General features: G+C 37.7%; 1 protein-coding gene across 1 annotated transcript in view; it reads right to left on the bottom strand.

The window, feature by feature from the left end:
* Positions 1-22,897: 22,897 nt before the first annotated feature.
* The window catches only part of LOC126092324 (dolichol-phosphate mannosyltransferase subunit 1), a 64,124-nt gene continuing 60,862 nt past the window's right edge, over positions 22,898-26,159 (bottom strand). Inside the window, exons 4-5 of the mRNA XM_049907860.1 lie at positions 25,273-25,387; positions 22,898-23,045 (exon numbers count right to left, since the gene is read on the bottom strand). Of these exons, the coding sequence (XP_049763817.1) occupies positions 22,941-23,045; positions 25,273-25,387 (220 nt within the window). The 3' untranslated portion in view covers positions 22,898-22,940. The remainder of the gene's footprint in view (positions 23,046-25,272; positions 25,388-26,159) is intronic.

Below are 26,159 nucleotides of genomic sequence, written 5' to 3' on the forward strand. Positions count from 1 at the left end.
TGCACAGAGTCGTGACCTGAATCTTATACAACACCTTTAGGATGATTTGGAACTCTGACCTCGTGCCAGACCTCACCTACCAACATCCATACCTCTCCTCAGTGCAGCACTCCATGAAGAATGGGCTGTCATTCCGCAAGAAACCTTCCAGCACCTGATTAAACTTATGCCTGCGAGAGTGGAAGCTGTCATCAAGGCTAAGGGTGGGCCAACACCGTATTGAATTTCCACATTACCGTTGGAGGGCGCCTTTAACTTGTAAGTCATTTTCAGCTAGGTGTCCAGATACTTTTGATCACACAGTGTGTCTATACCAATGGTCCCATGATGCTCAGAGAGGCAGATTATATCAACTGCTCAACTCTTAATTCTTCAACACAAATAAGCAACGCACTGAACTTACCTCACAGTCCTTGATATTCAGATGCAATAGGGATAACTGATTTTGTGCACTGACTAAATTACAACTGAACGAACGTAATTCTTCTGTCAATTTCTGAACATGTTCAGTTTCGATCTCGGGCTGTTAGCATGAATTGTATACATTAAAATTTGCTTTCTGACTGCCTGTTTTATTAATGTGAATGTCTTTTCAGCCAGTCTCTGAACACATTTTGTTTCTACCCTCCCTACCCTAAAAAAAAAACTGCTGTTCTGTCACTTGCAACCACTGGTACTTTACAACATGTGCTAGTATCCCCCGTAAGTTATTTGCTGTTAACTCATATAGTTTCTTCCCTTTCCTTTCCTGTTGAGGTGAAGGCCATGCCTAGTGTAGCCCCACCTACTGGCAGTCAACAGGAACCATACCAATATGAGACTCCGTACCTGATCCAGTCAGCCGTTCCATGTGTAAATTAAATGTCAAGTCTCTAGCTTATTGGGAAGTTAGTTTAAAATCAAGTGCAAAATTTGTACTGAATGGACAAGCAAGAAAATGACTTAATAAAAACGTGGTAGAAAATTAAATGCACTGCTGCAAACATCTTTCATTATCTGTAAAAATTACTCTGTCAAATATTGCTACAAGTTAGCTAAATCGATTTTTGTAAGTGATCAGCCAGCCACATATTCCTGTGAATCTATTTTAGCTTCCGCCTTGTTACTTAGATTTACTTAACAGCACCAGAACATTTGAACAGTTTTAACACTATTTTACATGATTTGAGCTATTGTGAATGTGTGGGTGATCATTGGTGAGACTAAGGGAGAATGAGTGTGATTTTTGTCATTGAGCACCCCCAAGTCCCCCCCCCCCCCCCTCCCTCCCTCACTCCACACACCACACAACATGAAATCAGATTCATGTCACTAGATATTACCAATCTGTATATCAACATCCCTGTAGATGAAACCCAAGAGATAATTAAAAAGCAAGCTCCTCACCCTATCACAGGGTCCGATAGTCAAACTTATTGAATTATTAACAATAGCACTTCAGTGTAAATACTACTCTCAATAACAAGAAAAAAATATTCAGAAGGGAGAACTGCCATGGGCTCTTTATTTGCTGGCACTATTTCCAATATATTTATGAATTATCTTGAAAACAATTTTTTATAAACATCTACCAGAGGCACAGACTACAATTTATCACAAAAGATAAGCAGATGACATTCTGCTGTATCAAGGATACAATAACACTGATCTGTAGTCTCTTTAAGATGAACAAACTTCATGCTAATATTAACTTTACTGCAGAATATCAGCAAATAGTCTATTAACTAGATAAATCTCTGTACCACTAGTGTTAAACAGACTCATTCTTTCCATGTTTATCGTAAGCCTATAACAACACATGTAATTATTTAACAGAATTAATGCCATCTTTCAGGCAACGATTAGCAGAGTACTCAAAGTATACCAAAATACTAATGAAACTAAAAAAGCATTTAATACCATGTGCTATATTGCATCCAAAAATGACTTCCACTACTCAATACTTAAGACACACAATTCTAAACCTCAGGTTCTTCATAATACAGCCAACAAATATAGTGATAATCCTGCGGACTTCTTAAAATCTGTCTCATTACCCTTTTATGGTAATGTTTCATATAATTTCAGTGCATTGTTCAGAAGCTTAATGTTAGACTTTCTTTCAGGTCCACTAACAACAAGTTTGCAGCTGCAGGTATACAGGGTGGTCCATTGATAGTAAGCGGGCCAAATATCTCACGAAATAAGCATCAAACGAAAAACTACAAAGAACAAAACTCGTGTAGCTTGAAGGGGGGAAACCACATGGCGCTATGGTTGGCCCGCTAGATGGCGCTGCCATAGGTCAAATGTATATCAACTGTGTTTTTTAAAATAGGAACCCCCATTTTTATTACATATTTGTGTAGTATGTAAAGAAATATGAATGTTTTAGTTGGACCACTTTTTTTGCTTTGTGATAGATGGCGCTGTAATAGTCACAAACATATAAGTACGTGGTATCACGTAACCTTTCGCCAGTGCGGACGGTATTTGATTCGTGGCATTACACATGTTAAAATGGACTGTTTACCAATTGTGGAAAATGTCGATATCGTGTTGATGTATGGCTATTGTGATCAAAATGCCCAACGGGCGTGTGCTATGTATGCTACTTGGTATCCTGGATGTCATCATCCAAGTGTCCGGACCATTCTCCAGATAGTTACGTTAGTTAAGGAAACAGGAAGCGTTCAGCCACATGTGAAACGTCAAACGCGACCTGCAACAAATGATGATGCCCAAGTAGGTGCTTTAACTGCTGTCGCAACTAATCCGCACATCAGTAGCAGACAAATTGCGCGAGAATCGGGAATCTCAAAAACGTCAGTGTTGAGAATGCTACTTCAACATCGATAACACCCATATTTCTATGCACCAGGAATTGCATGGCGACGACTTTGAACATTGGGCACAAGAGAAATTACGGGACGATGACAGATTTTTTAGACCTGTTCTAATTACAAATGAAGCGATTTTCAGCAATAGCAGTAACGTAAACCGGCATAATATGCACTATTGCTCAACGGAAAATCCACGATGGCTGCGACAAGTGGAACATCAGCGACCTTGGCGGGTTAATGTATGGTGTGGCATTATGGGAGCAAGGATAATTGGCCCCCATTTTATTGATGGAAATCTAAATGGTGCAATGTATGCTGATTTCCTCGTAATGTTCTACCGATGTTACTACAAGATGTTTCACTGCATGACAGAATGGCAATGTACTTCCAACATGATGGATATCCTGCACATTGCTCGCGTGCGGTTGTAGCATTATTGAATAGCACATTTCATGACAGGTGGATTGGTCGTCAAAGCACCATGGCCCACACGTTCACCGGATCTGACGTCCTCGGATTTCTTTCTGTGGGGAAAGTTGAAGGATATTTGCTATCGTGATCCACAGATGATGCCTGACAACATGCGTCAGTGCATTATCAATGTATGTGCAAACATTACGGAAGGCGAACTACTCGCTGTTGAGAGGAATGTCGTTACACGTATTGCCAAATGCATTGAGGTTAACGGACATCATTTTGAGCATTTATTGCATTAATGTGGTATTTACAGGTAATCACGCTGCAACAGCATGCGTTCTCAGAAATGATAAGTTCACAAAGGTACATGTATCACACTGGAACAACCGAAATAAAATGCTCAAACGTACCTACGTTCTATTTTATTTTAATTTAAAAAACCTACCTGTTACCAACTGTTCGTCTAAAATTGTGAGCCATATGTTTGTGACTATTACAGTGCCATCTATCACAACGTGAAAAAAGTGGTCCAACTAAAACATTCATATTTCTTTATGTACTACACGAATATCTAATAATAAATGGGGGTTCCTACTTTAAAAAATGCAGTTGATATCCGTTTGACCTATGGCAGCGCCATCTAGCAGGCCAACCATAGCGCCATCTGGTTTCCCCCTTCAAGCTAGACAAGTTTCGTTCTTTGTCATTTTTTTCATTTGACTCTTATTTCGTGAGATATTTGACCCGGTCACGATCAATGGACCACCCTGTATATAAAGTATGCTGTAATGGCTGTGAAGTTTTTGTATAGTCTAGACAGGCATACAATTGAAGAACTAGATAGAAAGTACATACAGGAAGAGTAAATGCAGAAGCTAAATCCACCTTCATTTCCCATCTAATCACAGGAGGACACAGTGTGATTAATATTAGTAGTAGTAGTAGCTTTATTCGTCCATGATCTCTTTTACAAGGATAAAGGACATGTATTTACAAGTTTAGACCAATTTAAAGTAAGCTAATTCGTATACACATACATTTACAGACTTCTAGTTAGAGACAACATTAGATTTACTCCTGGTATACAATACTTTTTTTTTACAAATAACCTATTAAATAATGTAATATCACACTGTTCATTCATATCACACTATCAGTCGCTGCACATGCATTATACACACATTGTTTCATCACACACACACACACACACACACACACACTCACTCACTCTGGTGATCTCGGGCCGATTTTCTGTAGTGCAACTTCCCATTTGCTATCCTGAAAAACTGAATCAGCATCCCTCCATAATGAGTGTGATGGTTCAGCTCAGAAAGAGAAAGAGGTGTTAGTATTGTGGTATGCTTGGGGTAAGTTTCTCTAGAAAAGGGGGAAAAAAACATAGTGTGAAGGTGTGATGTGGAATGTTGGATGTTTTATAATCATTATTATTATTTATTTGTATAACTTTTTTTTACCAGACCCCAAATCTGTGTATCTAAATAATCCTTCAATGTATAAGATGTATTGCATAACAGGTACTTTTTAGCTGCTCTTTTAAATAAGTGTATTTTTGCAATTTCTTTTGGTAATTTATTGTAAAGTTTTATACCTTGTTAGAAAATGCTGCTTTGTTTTTTATGTTTATTTTTTCTTTGTAAATGTAGGTCGAGTCTGGCTCTTATTCCATGGCCACGGACAGAGCTGTTTGTGCAGTAATTACCAATGTTATTTTTGATGTGTACAACTGACTGGTAAATGTATTCACAGGGAGCAGTTAAAACCCCCAATGTTTTGAACAGATCTTTACAATGAGCTCGACTATTATTTTTGTTTATTATTCTTATGTCTCTTTTCTGGAGTTTGAAAATTGTGTTCATATTTTGTGCATTTGTTCCCCAAAATAGAATGCCATAGCTAAGAATCGAGTGTCCATATGAATAGTATGTAACTAAAAGACAATGCATGTTACACAATGATGATAGGATTCTAAGGGCATACCATGCTGACGACTTTCTGTTTGCAAGTGCCTTTGTGTGTTTACACCATTGCAACTGAGAATCAATATTCATTCCTAGAAATTTTGCATTTGTTACACAGTCTATAGAGGTGCCATCTACATTTAATTTAACACTGACATTTTCCCCCTTCAAACTGAAATTCATGGTATTAGTTTTCTTTATGTTCAATTTCACTTTGTTGCTTATTGACCAATCTTAAACTTCCTTGTGAGTTTCATTTGCTTTCTCTGCAAGGAGTTCTCTTGTTTTCTCAGTGACTCTAATATTGCTGTCATCAGCGAAGAGAATATCAGGAATTGTATTGGTCCTAAATGGCTACCTTGCAGAACCCCTATATTAATGTATTCTGGTCCTGATAAGTGTTTTATTAAATATTTAGGTCTATTTGAATTATGTGTTATCTCTACTCTCTGTACCCTATCTGCTAGGTATGATAGAAATCAGTCATTAGCTACCCCTCTTATTCCTAATGCTTCTAATTTATTTAATAGAACCTTGTGGTCAATTGTATCGAAAGCCTTAGAAAGATCAAAAAATATGCCTATGGCACAGTCATCTTTGTCAAGAGCATCAAGTACAACTTTTGTGAATTCCACTATGGCTGACTCCGTATTTTTGCCACTTCGGAAACCAAACTGTGATTCGCTTAAAATATTGTATTTATTCAGGTAATTCATTAATCTCTCTTTCATAATCGCTTCTATTATTTTTTTAGAATGGTGACGGCAGGGAAATGGGCCTGTAATTTTCTACGTCTTCTACATTACCTCTCTTAAGCAAAGGTACAACTCTTGCCTGTTTTAACTGCTCTGGAAATGTCCTGATTTGAGGGATTTATTTATTATATTTGTTAAGGAGCCTTGTATAATCTCTATGCATTGTTTCAGTACACACTTTGGTACTTCATCTAAGCCTACTGACACTTTATTTTTCAGTTTTTGAACAGTTTTATTGACATCATTCTCTGTGGTTGGAAGTAATGTCATTGTATTTAGTGCAACATTATTTGCAAGTGTTATATTTTTTTGGGGAATTTTTGCTGTAACTTACTGCAATACTTGAAAAAATGCTCATTTACATAGTGTTTTGGATCACATATTACCTTATATCCCTCCTTTAGCAGTATTTTATTCTGTGCTTGTTTGCCTCTCCCCATTTCCTTTTTTATAACATCCCAGACTTCTTTGCTTATATTCTCTGCACTGTATGTCATTTTGTCATTAAATGATGTTTTTTGCAGCAATCAGCGCCTTCCTATAGATCTTTGTGTATCTATGATAGAAATTTAAGAATTCTGGATCATTGCGACTCTTTTTCATGGAACTGGCGTATTTAAGTGTTTGCGAGGACATCTTAATATCTGCTGTCATCCATCTGTTTTTGTGAGATGCTGATACAGACATGCATACTTTTGGAAATGGCTTTTCAAAGTTCAATTTAAATAATTTGGAGAATTTAGAGAATTTCATATTCACATTGGTTTCCTTTTATGCTTCATCCCAGCTTTGTTCTGCTAGATCTTTTGAAAAATCTTTTTTTTTATATTTCTGATAGATGTTGTTTGTAGACTTGTAGTTTAGGGAATGATTCGATGCCTGATTTTACTGTTGTTATTGGACAGAGGTGGTCTGATAGTCCGAGATCTTCTACGGCTACATCACATTTTTCCCTGTCCATATTTGTGGCCACATGGTCAATTACTGATGCAGTCATTGTAGTAACCCTTGTTGCACTATTAACCAATAGGGACATTTTTGTGATGGTGCTGACTGATTCGTTTATGATATTAGTGTTGATGTTAATGTCCCCACACAGAATTATGTTGACATTCCTACTTGAGACTTTATCTGGAACTTCTGTTAATTTACCGAAAAGAGTGTCCACACTACCACTATCTATACACACACAAAATGATTAATTTCTTGGTCATATCAAGCCCTGTTAATTGTGTTTGTCTTCACTTACTGTACTGAGGCCATGTCTCGATTTGAACTGTGTTCCTTTTCTGATATAAATGCATGATCCTCCACCCCTTGAAGCAGTTGACATTGATCTTATGATTTTTGCATAATTTTTCATTCAGTTGACCCGCAGCATAATACACATCACAAAATGGTTCAAATGGCTCTGAGCACTATGGGACTTAACTGCTGAGGTCATCAGTCCCCTAGACTTAGGACTACTTAAACCTAACTAACCTAAGGACATCAAACACATCCAAGCCCGAGGCAGGATTCGAACCTGCGACCGTAGCGGTCGCGCGGTTCCAGACTGTAGCGCCTAGAACAATACACATCACAGTATGATGCGAATGGCTAAAAGCAAGGGGGAAACTACAGCCGTAATTTTTCCCGAGGGCATGCAGCTTTACTGTGTGGTTAAATGACGATCGCGTCCTCTTGGGTAAAATATTCTGGAGGTAAAATAGTCCTCCATTTGGATCTCCAGGCGGGGACTACTCAGGAGGATCTCGTTATCAGGAGAAACAAAACTGTCGTTTACGGATTGGAGTGTGGAATGTCAGATCCCTTAATCAGACAGGTAGGTCAGAAAGTTTAAAAAGGGAAATGGATAGGTTAAAGTTAGATATAGTGGGAATTAGTGAAGTTCAGTGGCAGAAGGAACAAAATCAAATAGGGGTAATGTAGGAGTAGGTTTAATAATGAATAAAAAAATAGGAGTGCAGGTAAGCTACTACGAACAGCATAGTGAACACATTGTTGTAGCCACGATAGACATGAAGCCCACACCTACCACAGTAGTACAAGTTTATATGCCAACTAGCTCTGCAGATGACGAAGAGACTGAAGAAATGTATTATGAGATAAAAGAAATCATTCAGATAGTGAGATGAGGCGAAAATTTAATAGTCAAGGGGGTCTGGAATTCAATAGCAGAAAAAGGCTGAGAAGGAAAAGTAGTAGGTGAATATGGAATGGGGGTAAGGAATGAAAGAGGAAGCTGCCTGGTACAATTTTGCACAGAGCATAACTTAATCATAACTAATACTTGGTTTAAGAATCATGAAAGACGGTTGTATACATGGAAGAACCCTGGAGATACTAAAAGGTATCAGATAGATTATATAATGGTAAGACAGAGATTTAGGAACCAGGTTTTAAATTGTAAGATTTTTCCAGGGGCAGGTGTGGACTCAGACCACAATTTATTGGTTACGAACTGTAGACTAAAACTGAAGTAACTGCAAAAAGGTAGGAATTTAAGGAGATGGGACCTGGATAAACTGAAAGAACCAAAGGTTAAAGAGAGTTTGAGAGAGGGCATTAGGGAACTACTGACAAGAACAGGGCAAAGAAATACAGTAGAAGAAAAATGGGTAGTTTTGAGAGATGAAATAGTGAAGGCAGCAGAGAATCAAATAGGTAAAAAGAAAGTAGAAATCCTTGGGTAACAGAAGAGATATTAAATTTAATTCATGAAAGGAGAAAATACAAAAATGCAGTAATGGAGCAGGCAAAAGGGAATGCAAATGTCTCAAAAATGAGATCAGCAGGAAGTGCAAAATGGCTAAGCAGGGATGGCTAGAGGACAAATGTAGGGATGTAGAGGCATGTATCACTAGGGGTAACTTAGATTCTGCCTCCAGGAAAATTAGAGACCTTTGGAAAAAGGAGAACCACTTGTATGAATATCAAGAGCTCAGATGGAATACCAGTTCTAAGCAGAGAAGGGGATGTTGAAAGGTAGAAGGAGTACATAGAGGGTCTATACAAGGGCAATGTACTGGAGGGCAATATTATGGAAATGGACGTAGATGAAGATAAAATGGAGGATATGATACTATGTGGTGAGTTTGACGGGGCACTGAAAGACCTGAGTTGACACAAGGCCCCAGAGTAGACAACATTCCATTAGAACTATGGATAGCCTTGGGAGAGCCAGCCCTGACAAAACTCTACCATCTGATGAGCCAGATGTACGAGACAAGTGAAATTCCAATCCCGAAGAAAGCAGGTGTTGACAGGTGTGAAAATTGCTGAACTATCAGTTTAATAAGTCACGGCTGCAAAATACTATCACAAATTCTTTACAGATGAATGGAAAAACTGGTAGAAGCTGACCTTGCAGAAGATCAGTTTGAATTCCGTAGAAATGTTGGAACATATGAGGCAATACTGACCCTACGACTCATCTTAGAAGATAGATTAAGGAAAGGCAAACCTATGTTTCTAGCATTAGTAGACTAGGAGAAAGCTTTTGACAATGTTGACTGGAATATTCTCTTTCAAATTCTGGAGGTGCAGGTGTAAAAAGCAGGGAACAAAAAGCTATGTACAATTTGTACAGAAACCAGATGGCAGTTATAAGAGGCAAGGGACATGAAATGAAAGCAGTGATTGACAAGGGAGTGAGGTAGGGTTGTAACCTATCCCCAGCGTTATTCAATTCGTATATTGAGCAAGCAGTAAAGGAAAGAAAAGAAAAATTTGAAGTAGGAATGAAAATCCCTGGAGAAGAAATTAAAACTTTGAGGTTTGCCGATGACATTGTCGACAGCAAAGGACCTGGAAGAGCCGTTGAATAGAATGGACAGTCTCTTGAAAGAAGGATATAAGACGAACATCAACAAAAGCAAAACGAGGATAATGGAATGTAGTCGAATTAAATCGGGTGATGCTGAGGGAATTAGATCAGGAAATGGGACACTTAAAGTAGAAGATGAGTTTTGCTATTTGGGGAGCAAAGTAACTGATGATGGTTGAAGTAGAGAGGATATAAAATGTAGACTGGCAATGACAAGGGAAGCGTTTCTGATGAAGAGAAATTTGTTAACACCTATTATTTTTCTGAAAGTATTTGTATGGAGTGTAGCCATGTATGAAGTGAAACGTGGACGATAATAGCTTAGACAAGAAGAGAACAGAGGCTTTTGAAATGTGATGCTACAGAAGAATGCTGAAGTTTAGATGGATAGATCACGTAACTAATGAGGAGGTACTGAATAGAACTGGGGAGAAGAGGAATTTGTGGCACAACTTGACTAGAAGAAGGGATTGGTTGGTAGGACATGTTCTGAGGCATCAAGGCATCACCAATTTAGTATGGGAGGTAAAAATCGTAGAGGGAGACCAAAGAGATGAATATACTAAGCAGATTCAGAAGAATGTAGGTTGCAGTAGGTTCTCTGAGATGCAGCAGCTTGCACAGGATAGGGTAGCATGGAGAGCTGCATCAAACCAGTCTCTGGACTGATGACCACAACAGTAGTATGATATATCAAAAACGAAATTTCAGACAAGCTGCAGTGAGTTTAATACTCTTTACGACAACTGTTGAGGTTTTATTGCCTGTCTCAAGTAATGTATAGTTTGATTTGATGCTGATTTTGCATCTATTGTAAACCATCATTGTCTTACTCATAGTGATTACATGTCATGTAGTAATTATAAATGTATGGAATGAGTTTTGATACTTATTTGATAGCTCATTTACTATAAAGTACAATTTGATATTTCTTTTCCTATGATCAATAAACTGTCAAGTAAATGTCAAATCATACTTTATAGTAAATAAACTATCAAATAAGTGTCAAAATGTAGTCCATACATGTATAATTATTATATGGCACATAATCACTATGAATTAGGCAATGACACTTTACTATGGATGCAATATAAAATCAAATCAAACTGGATGTTACTTGAGAGTGGCAATAAAGCTAAAACAGCTGTCATAAAGTATATTAAACTTGTTGCAGTTGACCTTGATGAAAAAAAAAAAAAAAAACTTCCATTAAACTGAGAAGGGTACTTGTATGGACATTCTGGACGAGTGAGAAATGTATAACTTCCAGAATGTGTTCAGTGTGTTGCAATGTAAATCAATGTAGTACAGTCACTTATCATACTTACTGTTACGTAGTGTGTGTGCCTCATAAAAATCTCTCCCCCATGTGTGTCTATTTAAGTCTTTTAAATGTTGTATTTCTAGATTTTGTTTTACTTTCAGAAGAATTGTACTGAAGTCATTCTTATTGTTTCCCTCTATTTGCCTTTCGTGCCCTTACGGCAACCCCTGTAACGTGTCCATCCCCTTCCCTCCCCTATCCAAGGCACTGTCCCATCACATTTCACCAGTCTGTGTGTATACTTCCACAACAATAGCCATGGAAGTTCATGTTATATGTGTTACTTTCTTAAATTGTGGATGAATTACCATTCAGCTATATTCATTTTACTTTGTTCTTTCGATGGTTCTTCAACCAGTTGTTCTACAACATTACATTTTTACTATGCTTTTTTTGACAACATGAGTTGTTGCTTTCTTTTTCATATAACTTATTCCAGTGTACCTTCATTTCAAAAAGCAGTTTAGTTCAACTGAAATTAATTAAAGCAATGTTTTGTGTGTGGCATGGCATGTGTCTAGCAAATGTGATGGTTTAAAGCAACCCGACTGGTGTGCATAGAGCGGACATTTTAGGCACTAGCATTATGCTGTCATGCTAGTGGTTAGGGAGAGGGTTATTGTGAATTGTTCAGAGCTGACATAGTTATGCCAATGTACATTTATTTGCACCAGATATTGTAAATCCAGAAACACACGTAGGTGTGATTGCGTGCGGGTTAAGAAATATTGTGACACTTCTGGAACATTATTTGAAGATTAATTCCTTTGAGTTTTGTGTATGACTTGATATTTATCTCATCTTCCCAATGATGTACAAGAGTGCTGGCATGGCTGCGTCTGCTAGTCTCTCTTCATGTTGACCTTTTCTTCTCTGAAAAGGTCCATTTCAAAATGCAACTCCTCATTGTATTGGGACATGAATATTAGCTTGAGTGACAATGAAGACTTGCGATTTCTGTGTATTATAACTTTTAATTGACACGATATTGGGAAAGTGCAAGTACATACGTCTTTATCAAACCAGCTCAAAAGACTGACAGACACCGAGATCGGTGGGAGAAAAAAAAGTACATAAAAAACCACACCATTCTACAATATCTTTTCTGCACATGGACAGCACGAATAAGAATCATTAAAGATATTTATTTATGTACATATGCAGGCCATTTAAAGAACCTACACACATTCAAACAAGTCTCAGGAGGCTGCAGCACTGCTTTTTTCGAGATGCTTTACGAGAATCTAGACACTTTTACTATGTGCTTTGAGACTCTTGTGGGAGAGATAGTCCTACTCCCACCAGGCAGGATTATTATTATAATCAGCTTAAGATAGGCTGTGAATAAAAACCGTTTAATGTGTGCAGTTACTCTTGTAATTCTTTCATTAAACATATTCACAAATGTGAATATGGTCAACCATCACCTGTAGAATGGAATGACAACTAAAATTTGTGCCCGACCGGGCCTCAAACTCAGATTTCCCCGCTTATCACGAGTGGTCGCCTTACCATATGGCTGTCCATGCACGACTCACCGCCAGACCCAAACTTCCGTGTGTCATCAACCATGCATCTACAACAAGTACACAGACACTGCAATATTGTAATTCTTCATTGCTAATGACCTGAATGGAATTTTATTATATTTACAAATTAGTAAAAGCTTTAAGCTACAGAAATTAAAGGAAAAGAAACATTTTTGATATTCTACTGTTGAATAAAGTAAAAAGATTGAAAGCTACAATTGACAATTTTTGTTTTATTATAAAAACATAGCTATCATCAACTCTGAGAATGGTACCACCATCAGACTGCTCTACCACATATGGTTCGTCCTCCGTTTGGACTTACCTAACCTATTACAGGGGGACATACAGTTCAATGTGAACTTCAAACCACAGAGAAAGTTTGGATTTTTCACATTAACAATTTTTCAGTGTAATGTCCACTAAAATTTAGGCATTGTTGCTATTGCCCTGGAAGCTTTCCAATTCCATTGGTGAAAGATTCTTGACACTGATGTCTGTGCAACTCGTGTACAATTATTATTTCATATAATTATTGCCTTCAGTCTTAGTAGCATATAAAAACATGCTGGTAGAGTAGGTGAAAATCAGATGATGTAATGTGGAATTGGCAACACCTCTCAACTCAAGTTTTCAGTGATGTGGTTTTTTTGGGAAAGGGGGGGGGAATACTTGACTTGGGTTGTTGATATTTGTAGCAGATTGCCTGTTCTTATTGGATTGTCCTTCAAACAGTCACAAAAATTGGAACTTGATAGAGTGTTAATATTACATTACCGGTGCACAACTGATAATGGATTTACTGAGCAAGGTAGCATGGTAGTAAGACTGGATTCGTATTTTGGACAATGACAGGTCAAATCTCTGTTCTCCCATCCGGATGTAGGTTTTCAGCAATCCCACTGAATCGCTTAAGGCAAATGTTGGTATGCTTCCCTTGGAAGTTCAAACCTGATTTCATTTTTCATCCTTCCTCAGTCCAATGGGCTGTTAAATTCAATTCTTCATTCCTTCCATTTGGCACTAGAAATTTTTTTTGTTGGTCTATCCAGTTGCTTCCATACCACAGTTTTCTGAGAAAGTCCTCGGTTTGAAAGCAGCAGCTAAGGTAAGAAAAAGTCCAAGCATACATTTTGTCTGTTTCTGTAATAACCATATTTACTCAATTATAAGATGAGTTTTTTCCCCAAATTCATCATTTGAAAACTATGGAGTCATCTTATATTTGCATACTAAACTATTGCTGCTGGTGTTGAGATTTTTACATTGTTTGATAGATTGATTTAGGGGCCGTCTTACATTTACAGAGGAGACTTGGACTATTGAGATCACTTGCAGATTTATTTTGAAGAATTCGGGAAGGTATCTCAAATAGTCTTGGGACATTCGACTTGTGCGTTGCTAGCACAACAAACTATGAACAAACCACACCAATACTCTATTGCTCTGCTTATAATTTGACAATTTTTTGAAATTCAACAATACATAGAATTTAATGCTTTCATCTTACAAATTATTGTTCTATTTGAACAGATTTTCAATGAAAGTTCTCATACACGCATGGATATTGTATAATAACATTTATGGTGCTTTTTACGTAAAGTTAACATTGGAAGACAAACATGATGTCCTTCAAGAAAACATTACTTGATTCTGAATGCAAGTCAATATTTTATTTGAGTATGAGATACAGTAATGATTTACCAGGGTTGCAAATGAGGAATTCTGTCGCTGTTGACATATTAGAATGCTGGGTAAAAATGTTACCACCTTTTAATCAGCTTGAGAACAAATGTTTAAAAAACAAATAAATAATATTAAACTGACTGTAACTGTTATCACAAGTATAAATTACAGCAGAAAGACGTGTCATGGAGATAGCACCAACAGCATCACTAGATTACAGGACAAGTGAAAGTTTGAGTATTTTACTGAACCGTAATTGCATTCATTTATTTATGTGTGTGTTGGTATTGTTTCATATGACCTGTACTGTAGATGCTCAAGCACAGCCTTATGGAAGGGTTGGAGGGTGAACAGTGATACCGGCCTGGCTGAGAACGACGAGTGCAAGGACTGGAATAATGAGCAGGCAACAAACTGCATTGTGTTGCCAACCGTGTAAATGTATACCACATACTTTAGCTTTTTATGAACATCTACCACATTTAAACGGCAGTTTCCATTTTAATTAACTTTAAAACTGGACAAATACACAATCACAGGTCACACTACAAGTCTAGAGAGGCACCAGTGGCACTGGTTCTGCACAGGCAATGAATGTGTGGCGGGCAGACAATATGTTTAAAGCAAGAAACATTGTAACAGTCTCATGTCAGTATAAAAATCTGAAATGTATTAGGCAAAAAAGAAACTGCTTTTGCTGGTTCCACCACAACCTCAACCTCAGGTGTCACAATGTATTTGGAAGAAACACTGAAATATTTGTTACAATGAAGACATAAGTTTCACAATTGTGCTATTAGGATGATGCTGATGATTAAAAATAGTGATACCACAGGTGACAATCTTAGTAAGCAAATAAGGCAGTGAAGATAAAAATTAATGTAAACCATTTCTGTTTACTTTATTTCTTCTTGTATTACCAAAATGTAGACATTTAATAAAAGGCCTAATTTTAAAATAGGTTTAACGTTAACGTTTAAGGTAGACAGCATCACTCGTCTTCTGCTAGGGTAAATATGGTTCTTAGTGTGTAGTGGAATAGTAAGCTAAATTATAATGAACACACGGATAAATAATAACATAATAAAGCTTACTTTGGTGAACTTTAGATCCGGAAGTATTTACCACAGTAAGTGGCATGATATTACAGCATCTAAGGCCAGGCCACCACATCTGCCAGGCCATAGTCATGGAATTAAAGAGCAAACAGTTTTGAAATGTGATTTGTAAGCTCTAAAAATGTTTTTGTGTACAAAAGTAATACCTATCCAGTTTAGCCTTTACTTGACACACACATTACAATGATCATATATTTGCAAATCTAATGGCAGTTACCACAATAATCTGCATCCCTTGCAAGCTCTCTGTAGAGGCCTTCGCAAAATGTTGCCTACTTCACACTATAGCCTTATTGCTCCCCATCCGAAAATAATTACTTTCACTTTAGCAGCAACTTCACAGGATTTAATGGTGCTATACAATGTAATGAAAGTATGCAAACTAACCAGTTGCTCACCTCTTTACGTTTTGACTTCTTTATTTACCAGCTATATCCACTGGATGGTTTTAAATGTATTCAGGGCAGACCAAATATTTCATGGTTTTGGATACATTCCGTCTGGGCCACAACATTCAGTACTGAGTGAATGCAATGGCTCTTGAATATACAATTGGGATAAACCACTCCACAGCCAATATTCCCCCTGCCACAATGTGTTATATGAAAGTTAATTAAAAACTTAACTTGGGCTCATGTTGTTCTTATACTGCAGAAAACTGAAAATAATTTAGGTTTATTCAACATTCAGGATAGCAGTCTGCTCCATGCACGGGTAACAACCGATCCACACAAAGGGCCACAAGTTCTTGTATTTTATGGATCTGGAATGGCTTTGAGGAATATGAAAAACTTGAGGATTTTATTTGCGTAGTCGCGCCAGGATATCAAACCCATTAATTTTGCATTGTGGTGTTCACACTAGCAGCTGGACTGTGCAGGTGTGATCCTGAATGCTTATTTCTGGTGGGAGCCGGCAAGCTATGCTTCAGCTTCTACGGTACACACATCAGACATCTCCCGTCTACCTTCATTAGAAGTGTCACTGTACAAGTGTTTTCTTCTTCTTCTTCTTTTTTTTTTTTCATGAAAGGGATAATTCCTTCACATTTCACAATCACTGAGGAAGAACAAGTACTGTAACAATACGTACCAAGTTACTTAATCCATCTACATTTATTTAGTCCATCAATTTTCATTCATTTGTAAAAACAGGGGCTAAAGAGGTACTGTTTATACTTTATTATTATTCAAATTAAAATGGTGAAATTCACATAGAAACACCTTAATTACAGAAAAAAACTTTTTAGAATCACATCAGGTGACCCAGGGTAGAGTCCATCGTAAAGTAGTTCCACTTGGTCTCGATTTCACCACTGTGTCTTAAAAGCGATCTTAATTCCAAGAGCTATGTACAGTTCCTTGCCAGTGGAAACAGACTGTGTGAGCCAGATGGCATTTATCTTACCTCTCAATCTGTGTCATTCTGACAGGTTGTCAGCTGTGTCATTAAGAGAAAGAAAATATTAAAAAAACTAGAAAAATACTGAATTTTTGCAACTTGAAACGGACAAAATATCTTTGATGAAGATGCAGCAGATATTACTGAAGATGATTGACTCGGGCCGTAAATTTTCTACAGCATGTACTAAAATGTATTATGATTCATTCTGTAATACAAATTAATTTTTTCAGACAAGTTTTTAGCTCTCTCTGTGAAGTAAAAAACACCCTTCAACACCTACCACTAAACATGGGATGAATCCATAACTTCCTATTTATTCTGTGCTTAATACTTGATGAGCCACTGCACTGTTTAAACTATACCAATAAAGTTATGAAGTCATTATTCTTTAAGGTAGCACAGACTGGCTGCTGGTGAAAAAATGATGGCTGCATGTATGTTAATGTCGCCCCCGCCAGGAGAAGGTAGGGAGCAACGTGTATTATACCTATGTCAGAATTTACAGTAGTTATTGTTTGAGGGTATGGTGAACCTGCCCATTATTTTTTTTTGTTAGCCGTGTCTAATGACCTTGACAGGACATTAAATCTTGAATTTCCTTCCTTTTTATGTTGTAACAGAAAAATCAAAATTTAAACTCCTTACAGATGGGATGAGATATATTTATTTACAACTTGTGGTACTGCACTGTCACAGAATCATGAACGTGAACATTTAAAACCATCCCTTGGTGCAACAGGTCCAGGAAAACTGTCACTTGCCCACTCTTGGTGGAGCCACTGTGATGTTTATATGGGTTCCTGGTCAAGTCAGTCTGCCAGGAAACGAGGCTGCTGATGCTGCTGCCAAGGCTGCAGTCCTTGTACCTCAGCCCGATAGTTCCTATATTCCCTCTGATGATGTCTGTCAGGAGGTGGTGTTCCTTTGGCATCACCAATGGTCTTCCCTTCATGGGAATAAGGTCTGGCTTAATAGCCTCTCCCAGCGGCTTGGACAACCTCCTCTCAGCCCTCCTGCTGGGAGGAGGTCATTTCAACTAGGCTGCACATTGGGCACTGCCATTTTAGCCATCGTCATTTGACAAGTGGTGCTACCCCACAACTTTGCACACATTGTACCCAAGTTTAACTGTCCACCACTTCCTGATAGAATACCCTTCCCCCCCCCCCCCCCCCCCCCCCCACTTGGGTTTGCTGTCTGAGTTACTGGCCATTTTAGCAAATGATGCGTGGGCTGTCGACTGCGTTTTACTTTTTATCTGCCAAAGCAATATGGCAAAGGCCATTTAATTTTTAGTTTTGGACCTCCATTTCCGTATGGTGTCTTTTTTTTGTCCCTTTCTCCACGTCCCTGTTTTTAGCTGTCTTATGTCAATTGGGACTGACGTATAGTTGTTTTTTAACTCCTCTCTGCGTTCGTGTTCCATAGTTTTGACTTGGGCATGTATGACCCCAGTTGTTTTTGCGTCCTAAATCAAAACAAAACCAAACCATCAGAAAAGAGAGATTTTTACTGAAACAAGCACACATCACGAGCACATAACCACCAGCTCCACCATCTCAGACTGGAATCCACGCCCTAGATCCAAGATGCTGGAGTTGGCGGTCGTGTGTGTGAGATGTGCTTGCTTGCTTTTGTGCGTGTATCTCTCTTACTGATGAAGCCTGTGGCTGAAAGCTTTATGTGAGTGTCTTAACTGTACCTATCTGCAACTTGACATGTCTTCTATATGGTAAGTAGCAATCTGTCTTTTCCTACATTGTTGACATTCCTTCCTGTAGTTTCCATTATTTGATTTAAGTGTAATTCTACTTTTTGGCCTGTGCTGTTTTTCATCTCCAATTAGAAAACAATTAAGTAGAACATTTTAGGCTTTTAATACAGTCCATTCACAAGAAAATTTCACGTTAATTTATTCCTATATTCTCCTTCCTAATAGGAAATGTATTTTCTATTAGTTGTAGGATGTTGAAAAGTAATTTCATACCTTTTATAATGTCAAGTACGGTCTGTTATAAAAGCATACCCAGTGTAATCAGTTGTCACCAAGGGAAAATTTATATTCATTTGGAGTTTTGAGGAAAAGTTAAATGGTTTATTGAGTACCTAAGATGCCTCACTACGATGTGTACAAAAATCAGATTTTTCTATCTGCATACTTTCTTCAAAATACATTGAGAAACATTACAGAAATAAAAATCATCCAAAACAAAAAGTAGGCATTCTCTTTTTTCATGAAAAAAGTCAAGCTTTTAAGGAAAAAATAAATTCATAAACTTGTATACTGAAAGAGCTTTGCATCAAAATAATAGAAATGGATTTTTGCTGTCACAGCCCAGCATGCAGTGTTAACATTCAATGACTGTGGCTTGTGTCAGCTAGACATGGGCCAGGCTAGCACATCCCATCCTGGCATGCTGTGTGCATGCAGCGTAAAGCATGTTTTTAAGCTCCTCTTCTTCTTCTTGATTTTACACTTCACTTCAACATGGAAAGTTCTGGTCTCCATGGGGTTGTAGCCTGACTATCTTTTTCTTATAGATATAAATCAGTAATAACCAGAAGCTTTCAGAAGTAATACATGCTAAATAATTGGAGAATGCAGGTTTTGAACCAGTGAATCCCATGTTGCCAGCCAGCAATAACTGCTACACTAAAGCCATTGGCACACAGACCATTCATACGAACATTGAGCGTGCTGAGTTTCTGATGTCATAGTGTAGAATAGCATGTTCGGGAGTCATTCTGAATGTACAGAGCAATATTTAGCATGTCAGATATTCTGCACATGCACCTCAGGATTGAACAATCAGATGGCACAACGCCACCTACGTCACATGCACATCATCTCCTTTCAGTACAGAGCGGTGAGATGCCATATTGGCATTCAGTTAAAGCCTATATGTATATATGCCGTGTCTGAGCATCAGCAAGTTGAGAACCACTCGAAAACCCATTGTTAACTGTGTGACTCGTTGTAATAAAATAGACTGGCAGAAGAATTATTGTAACTTGCGTATTATGAGAGTATGTCATTTGAAGGTAGTGACACACCGAGGATCCACCAAAAACACATTGTTCTTGGCATAATTTGTTATAATTAAATTTCAGTTAATAACAGAGCAACAATTAAAGCATTCAGCAAGTGGCAATATGTTAGAATTTGCTATAAATGAGTTGTTGTCACTATAGCATAGTGAGTAATGTTGATGATTCTACACTAGATACATGAAATAATGATGGTTCGTGTCTTGCAAGTCTAAATATATTTTTCCAAACATTCGCGTATTCAATAGGTTCTGGTGCTTTATTATTAGTTTAAACTCACTTATTATTAGTTTAATGTGAGTATACAGGGCATATCAAAAAGGATGGCACAAATGTCAAATAAACTTGGGCTCTAAAATGCATACCTTAAGAGCTATGAGATATTCTTGATTTTCAATATTGTGAAACAAATCTCTTCCACTCCAAGCTCTTTGCTTTCCATATTTTGGTAAGTGGTAGTATGGACCAAAACAAGAAAAAAATGAAACTTCCTGGGAGATTAAAACTGTGTGCCGGACCGAGACTCGAACTCGGTACCTTTGCCTTTCACAGGCAAGTGCTCTACCAACTGAGCTACCCAAGCATGACTCACAACCCGTCCTCATAGCTTCAATTCTGCCAATACCTTGTCTCCTACCTTCCAAACTTTACAAGAGCTCTCCTGTGAACCCTGTAAGGTTTTTAATAGAGTTAATGTGGGAATTTTACGCATGCCCGTTGAGTAAACAGTGTGATTTATGAACTAGAAACATCCCAGAACTGCAGCTGGACTGTGTTGCGATCACGTATACCACATTGGGGCCCACATACTGTATGCACAAGTCACATCGTTCCTGAGCGTTCAGCAGCACGTTGAACTCTACACACTCAACGTTGATGTTCGACAGTGTGGTCTGCGTGCTGGTGGCTTAAGGTGGGTAATGCACAGCTTGCAGCAATCTTAAATTTATATAAATTCTGTATGCATGCACTACACAGTGATATGTGTTACATAAATGAGATTTCCTGTATGTACATGGATAATACAACATTTCTTTCCAAAACAATAAATTACTTTCTAGTTTTGAACGTTTTTCATTTGTGGCATTCCGGTCTGAGCTGCCGAATTAGTGGTCATGTGTGTATGTGTTTTCTTTTCTGAAGAATGTTTTGGCTGAAAGCTAAATGCATAACACACTCTTTGTTTTGCCTGTCTGCAACTAATGTGTCATATTTATGGCGAGTAGCAGTGTATCCTTTTTCTAATACTGTTGATATTCCAATCTGGAGTTCCTGTTGTTTCATTTGTCTTATTCTAAGAGTTTGCTCTTGGGCCAGTCGCCCATCCTTCATGAGAAAGTCCAAAACATCAGCAAAAATTAATTGATCTTACTGTCGGAAACAGTTGTCCCCGGTTCTTTTTGCTGGTACCGAAATAAAATATCAGGAAATGGAGCAAAATCTGAATGTAATTTGAAGGAGAACCTCAAATCCACATAAGACACAGTTGCCACATACAATAAGAGCTCTGCCTTCTCTGTTCTGCAGAAATTTTGGAATGTGTAATCTAACACAATACGAGTGCCTCTTACTCCCAGTTAACGTGACTGCAGTGATAAAAGTTACGTGACCATCATTCCCTGTGTCTACTTCATCAGCTTCTCAGTACAAACACCACTCATTATCTTGCATAACAAAATTAAGTACCTTTTTATCTCATCAAATGTGTCATAGCTGTACCCATCCATAAAACAAAATTGCCTCAACAACTGATTCTCTTCACCTCTGGAACAAGCTACACTGAAATCTACGTACTACTCACTACATTATTGCATTTAAGAAAAAGCTCAATCAGTTTATCAATTTTCCACAAACCATTGCCATGTGCACGGCAGAGGGTGCTTCCCATTTACCATATATTAAGCTTTCTTCCTGTTCCATGATATATGGAGCACAGGCAGAATCCTATTTAAATGTCTCTGTGCATACTGCAATCTAATCTTTGTGATCTGAACAAGAATGATATGTAGTGTCTCCAGTATATTCCTAGATTCTCTCTTAATGAAAGTCCTCGAAACTTTGTAAGCAGTGTTTCATGGAATAGTTGATATTTATCTTTGAGCCCTGCCACATCTGATTTTTCAGCATTTCCATGACACTCCCCCAAGAGTCAAACAAGTTTGTGACCATTCATTCTGGCTGTTCTTTGTAGACCTTCAAATATGGACCCTACACACTTGAACAATATTCAAGGATGGGTTACATTAGTGTTTTGTAAGCAGTTACCTTTGTAGGACTGACAGTCTTGTACCTTTTGGTCTTTGTTGATGGGTTACATTAGTGTTTTGTAAGCAGTTACCTTTGTAGGACTGACAGTCTTGTACCTTTTGGTCTTTGTTATAATGTATCTCTCATTAATTAACATGTGCAGCATTTAGAACTGTCTGAAGGCCAAATACATGCTGTTGCATACAAAGGGATGAAGAATTTAATGTAACTATATAGCCAAAGCACAGGGACACTGGTGACAGAAATTAAATCATGTTATTTGAAATGAGCAGAAATAATTTTTGATTACAATGTCACATTTTCTAGTTTATAATTACAAAAAGTCAAAAATTGTGATGACTGAAATGTTCCTTTGTGTAAAGGAGGATACTTCTGCTAGGAGGTAGATGATGATGATGATGACTAGCCAAGAAATGGCAAAACAATAGATCAGTTTCCTCAGAACTCACTTGTAAAAAGTTTCTATTTTTGTTATACCTCCTTATTCCAATTTACTTCCACATTGCTGCAATCTCTTCTGCCGTTCATAGTTGTGTCTCATTATCAGTACAGCTGCATTAGTTAATAAATTTCAACACCACATTCATAATCTTTTATCCTCCTCCCTCTCTCTCTCTCTCTCTCTCTCTCTCTCTAACAAAAGTAGAGAAATTGATACTTTTCTTTCTAACCATCATATAATTTCATGATACAGTTAGGACATTATATTTCCTGCAAATAAACTGAATAGTACTTATTTTATTTAAAGCAACAACATTTTATTATGTAGTAGCAAATAAGTACAGGAGAGATTTTGCAAACTGAAATATTTCAGAACCACCAAGTTTTGATTCTCCATACACTCTGTCAACAAAGGAGATAGGCACCTGTAAGTAAAGAAAAGAAATTTAATTATTATGAGAAATACCAGTCCTTAAATATTTCATCTCTACTTCACAATTTCACTACCTTACATTTTTTGTTCTAAGTAAGACATACGTATGAGGGTTGTTCCAAAAGTTATGCCACCTATTTTTTTGTGGTGACTTTGGATGTACGTGCCAGATGTAACTGGTTCAGTGCTAATGCTTGAACCTTCCTCTTTCATTTGCAAATGATTCCTTCGTTCTGCGGTAGTTGGCGCCAGCAGAGGAGCATTCCTAAATGGAGTCCTATATGGACGCACGTATGAAACAGTGATGTGTGATTGAATTTCTCAGTGCTGAAGAAATTGTGCCAAGTGAAATCCACTGACACTTGCTAAAGGCATATTGGGACTATAAAATAGATGGGAGCAATGTGAGGTGATGGGTACGGTATTTTCAAGGTGGTGAAAAGGGAATGCACGACAAGCCACGGTCTGGTTGACCGTGCACACTGTCATCCTCGCAATGAAGAGCGTCTTAATCAACTCATTCGTGTTGATTGGCCGATGATGACCATAGAATAGTGTGCAAAGCTGAATGTCAGCTGTAATGCCTTGGAAACAATGTTGGAATATCTCAGTTATCGCTAAGTCTGTACAAGGTGGGTCCTGCGGATGCTTACAGAAGAACAAAAAACTCAACGAGTGGAAATTTGGCGGCACCTGCTGGACCAATATGAAGCTGAAGGTGACAATTTTCTGAATAGCATTAACACCAGAGATGAGACATGGTGTCACCACTACAAGTCGGAATCCAAAAGACAGTACATGGAATGGTGACACGCAAATTCTTCATCAAAGAAGGAATTCAAGGTACAGCCACCTGCAGGCAAAGTGATGTGCACAGTTTTCTGGGATAGCCAGGGTTTGGTTCTTTTGGATGTCCTGGAACCTGGAAAAACTGTCACTTCAGCACATTACAAAACGACACTGACTAAGCTGAGAGCCCAAATTTCCAGGGTAAGGCCAGAGAAAAAGACCAACTTTCACCTGCAACATAACGCCAGGCCCCACACCAGTTTTGCGACCAATCAGCTTGTTGGAAAATTCAGCTGGACTGTCTTACCACATCCACCATACAGTCCCGATTCAACCCCTTCAGACTTCCAGTGCTTTGGGCCTCTGAAAAATGGGCTATGTGGAGAATATTTTTCAAGATTAGGATGCTGTTATTAAAAATGTAAGGAAGTTGTTAGTCTCAGCTGCTTCCGATTTTTACATGCGAGGCATGCAGGCTCAGGTTCATTGTTGACAAAAGTGTGTAACAAATGGTGGTGACTCTGGAAAAATGACAGTCTGTAGCTGAAATATTGCTCTATTTAGCTGTGCTGTTGTGATTTATGTATCTTCTGTAGTTTCCACGAATAAAAATAGGAGGCATTACTTTCAGAATGAGCCTTGTAGCTTCATAGGGTCTTACCATTAATCCACACATAAGGAATTAAAAATGGATCAACTGAGTCAGCAGTGGAAACTTTTTCCCACTTAGATACAAAAAATATCTATGAATGCAGATTTATGTAGACACAGATACTGCTGACGCAATAAATTCATTTCAAGATAAGATGCAATAAACTCAATGCATCATTTGGAAAAATTAAAATAACTGTTTTCCAAACTGTTAATACTGCATTTACATAAAAAGTGATGATGCTATTAAGTTTATGATAACTCTAAAATTACTTTGTGATTGACAGATTGCGTTTTGGGGGGTGCCCAAGTTGGCGGCATGCAGCCACCCAAACTTCATAAGGTGCTGCAAGTACCAACAAAACAAGCACGTAGCACTCAAGGAAGAACAATTATTGAATGGTGGCTGGTCCCTGTCCCTCTGCTTGCTGAAATGTCAATCACAAAGTACTTTTAATTGGAGTGTATAGGTGTTAATTTTAACATGTATTCTCCAAGTTAGCACCTTCACCATTTGCATGGTGTTAGAAGAACGCAACGAAATTAATATTGCTGCTTGGTCATGGAGTTTTAGTAAAGTTTTCACGGTATTTGATGCCACGATTTCATCTTGACAATATTACATAAACCACAATGTTTTCCTTTATGCACCATCCAATAACAATACAACAAAGAACATTTTTAATTCTTTAACTATTTACACAGTCCACCACCTTTCCAGTTAGTGCATTTCTAACACTATATTCAGCAGTCATCTTATGTTTTAAAGGTAGGCTTACTTCTCCGATACTATATCCGAGTTGTCTAGCCCTTATTATCATTTCCATTTGGAAAACATAACCTTTGGACACACATGATTCCACCAGTTTCTCCAAAACATTCTTCTTGTACAGTCTGCAAATATGAAAAAAGACTATTAATAGAGTTCTCTGAAAGATGCAACTAAAAAGATAGTATACTTAAAATTTATTTTTAACAAAAATCTTGCACAATTTAAGAGTATTTATACATACAGCAACTGTATTTGAAATACATTTCAGAAAGTGATAATGTTAATAATGCGCATTTTGAAGGACATTATTATAACGCATACATTTTGAAACAAAATAATGTTTTTTTTTTTTGGGGTGGGGGGGGGGGGGGGGAAGCTGATTTGATTTGAAAGGGGGGGGGGCTGCTCTCTAGCAACACAGAAGGACAATTTGACGTGTTAAGTTTTGGCTGTGATTCTTTTGGATGTCCTGGAACCTACAGAAACTGTCAATTCAGCACGCTACAAGACGACACTGACTAAGCTGAAAGCCCAAATTTCCAGGATATTCCAGCTGAGAATACTAACTGTGTATTTGTAAAGACAGAATTGTGTTGCTGCAACAAAATGCTGTTTATTGTAATCAACAATTATGTGCATTAGAATCAAGATGGTGATCAAAACAAAGCTTAGTTCAACTTTACTAGCAATTGTCGATCCTGGTGATATCTGTCACCTTGTAATGTCTTCTTTACGGTCAGCCAGATCATTTTAGATGTTATTTGAAAAAACTGTGAGAGAATATAAACTATTCATTATAACCCAATAAATCTCTTTCAGTTTCTATACAGAATTTGCAGCTGAATTAGCCCCTCTTGTAATCATAAAATACCATAACTCCCTCCAACAAAAAGC

Source organism: Schistocerca cancellata, chromosome 7 (genome assembly GCF_023864275.1).
Source record: "Schistocerca cancellata isolate TAMUIC-IGC-003103 chromosome 7, iqSchCanc2.1, whole genome shotgun sequence".
Lineage (NCBI taxonomy): Eukaryota > Metazoa > Arthropoda > Insecta > Orthoptera > Acrididae > Schistocerca > Schistocerca cancellata.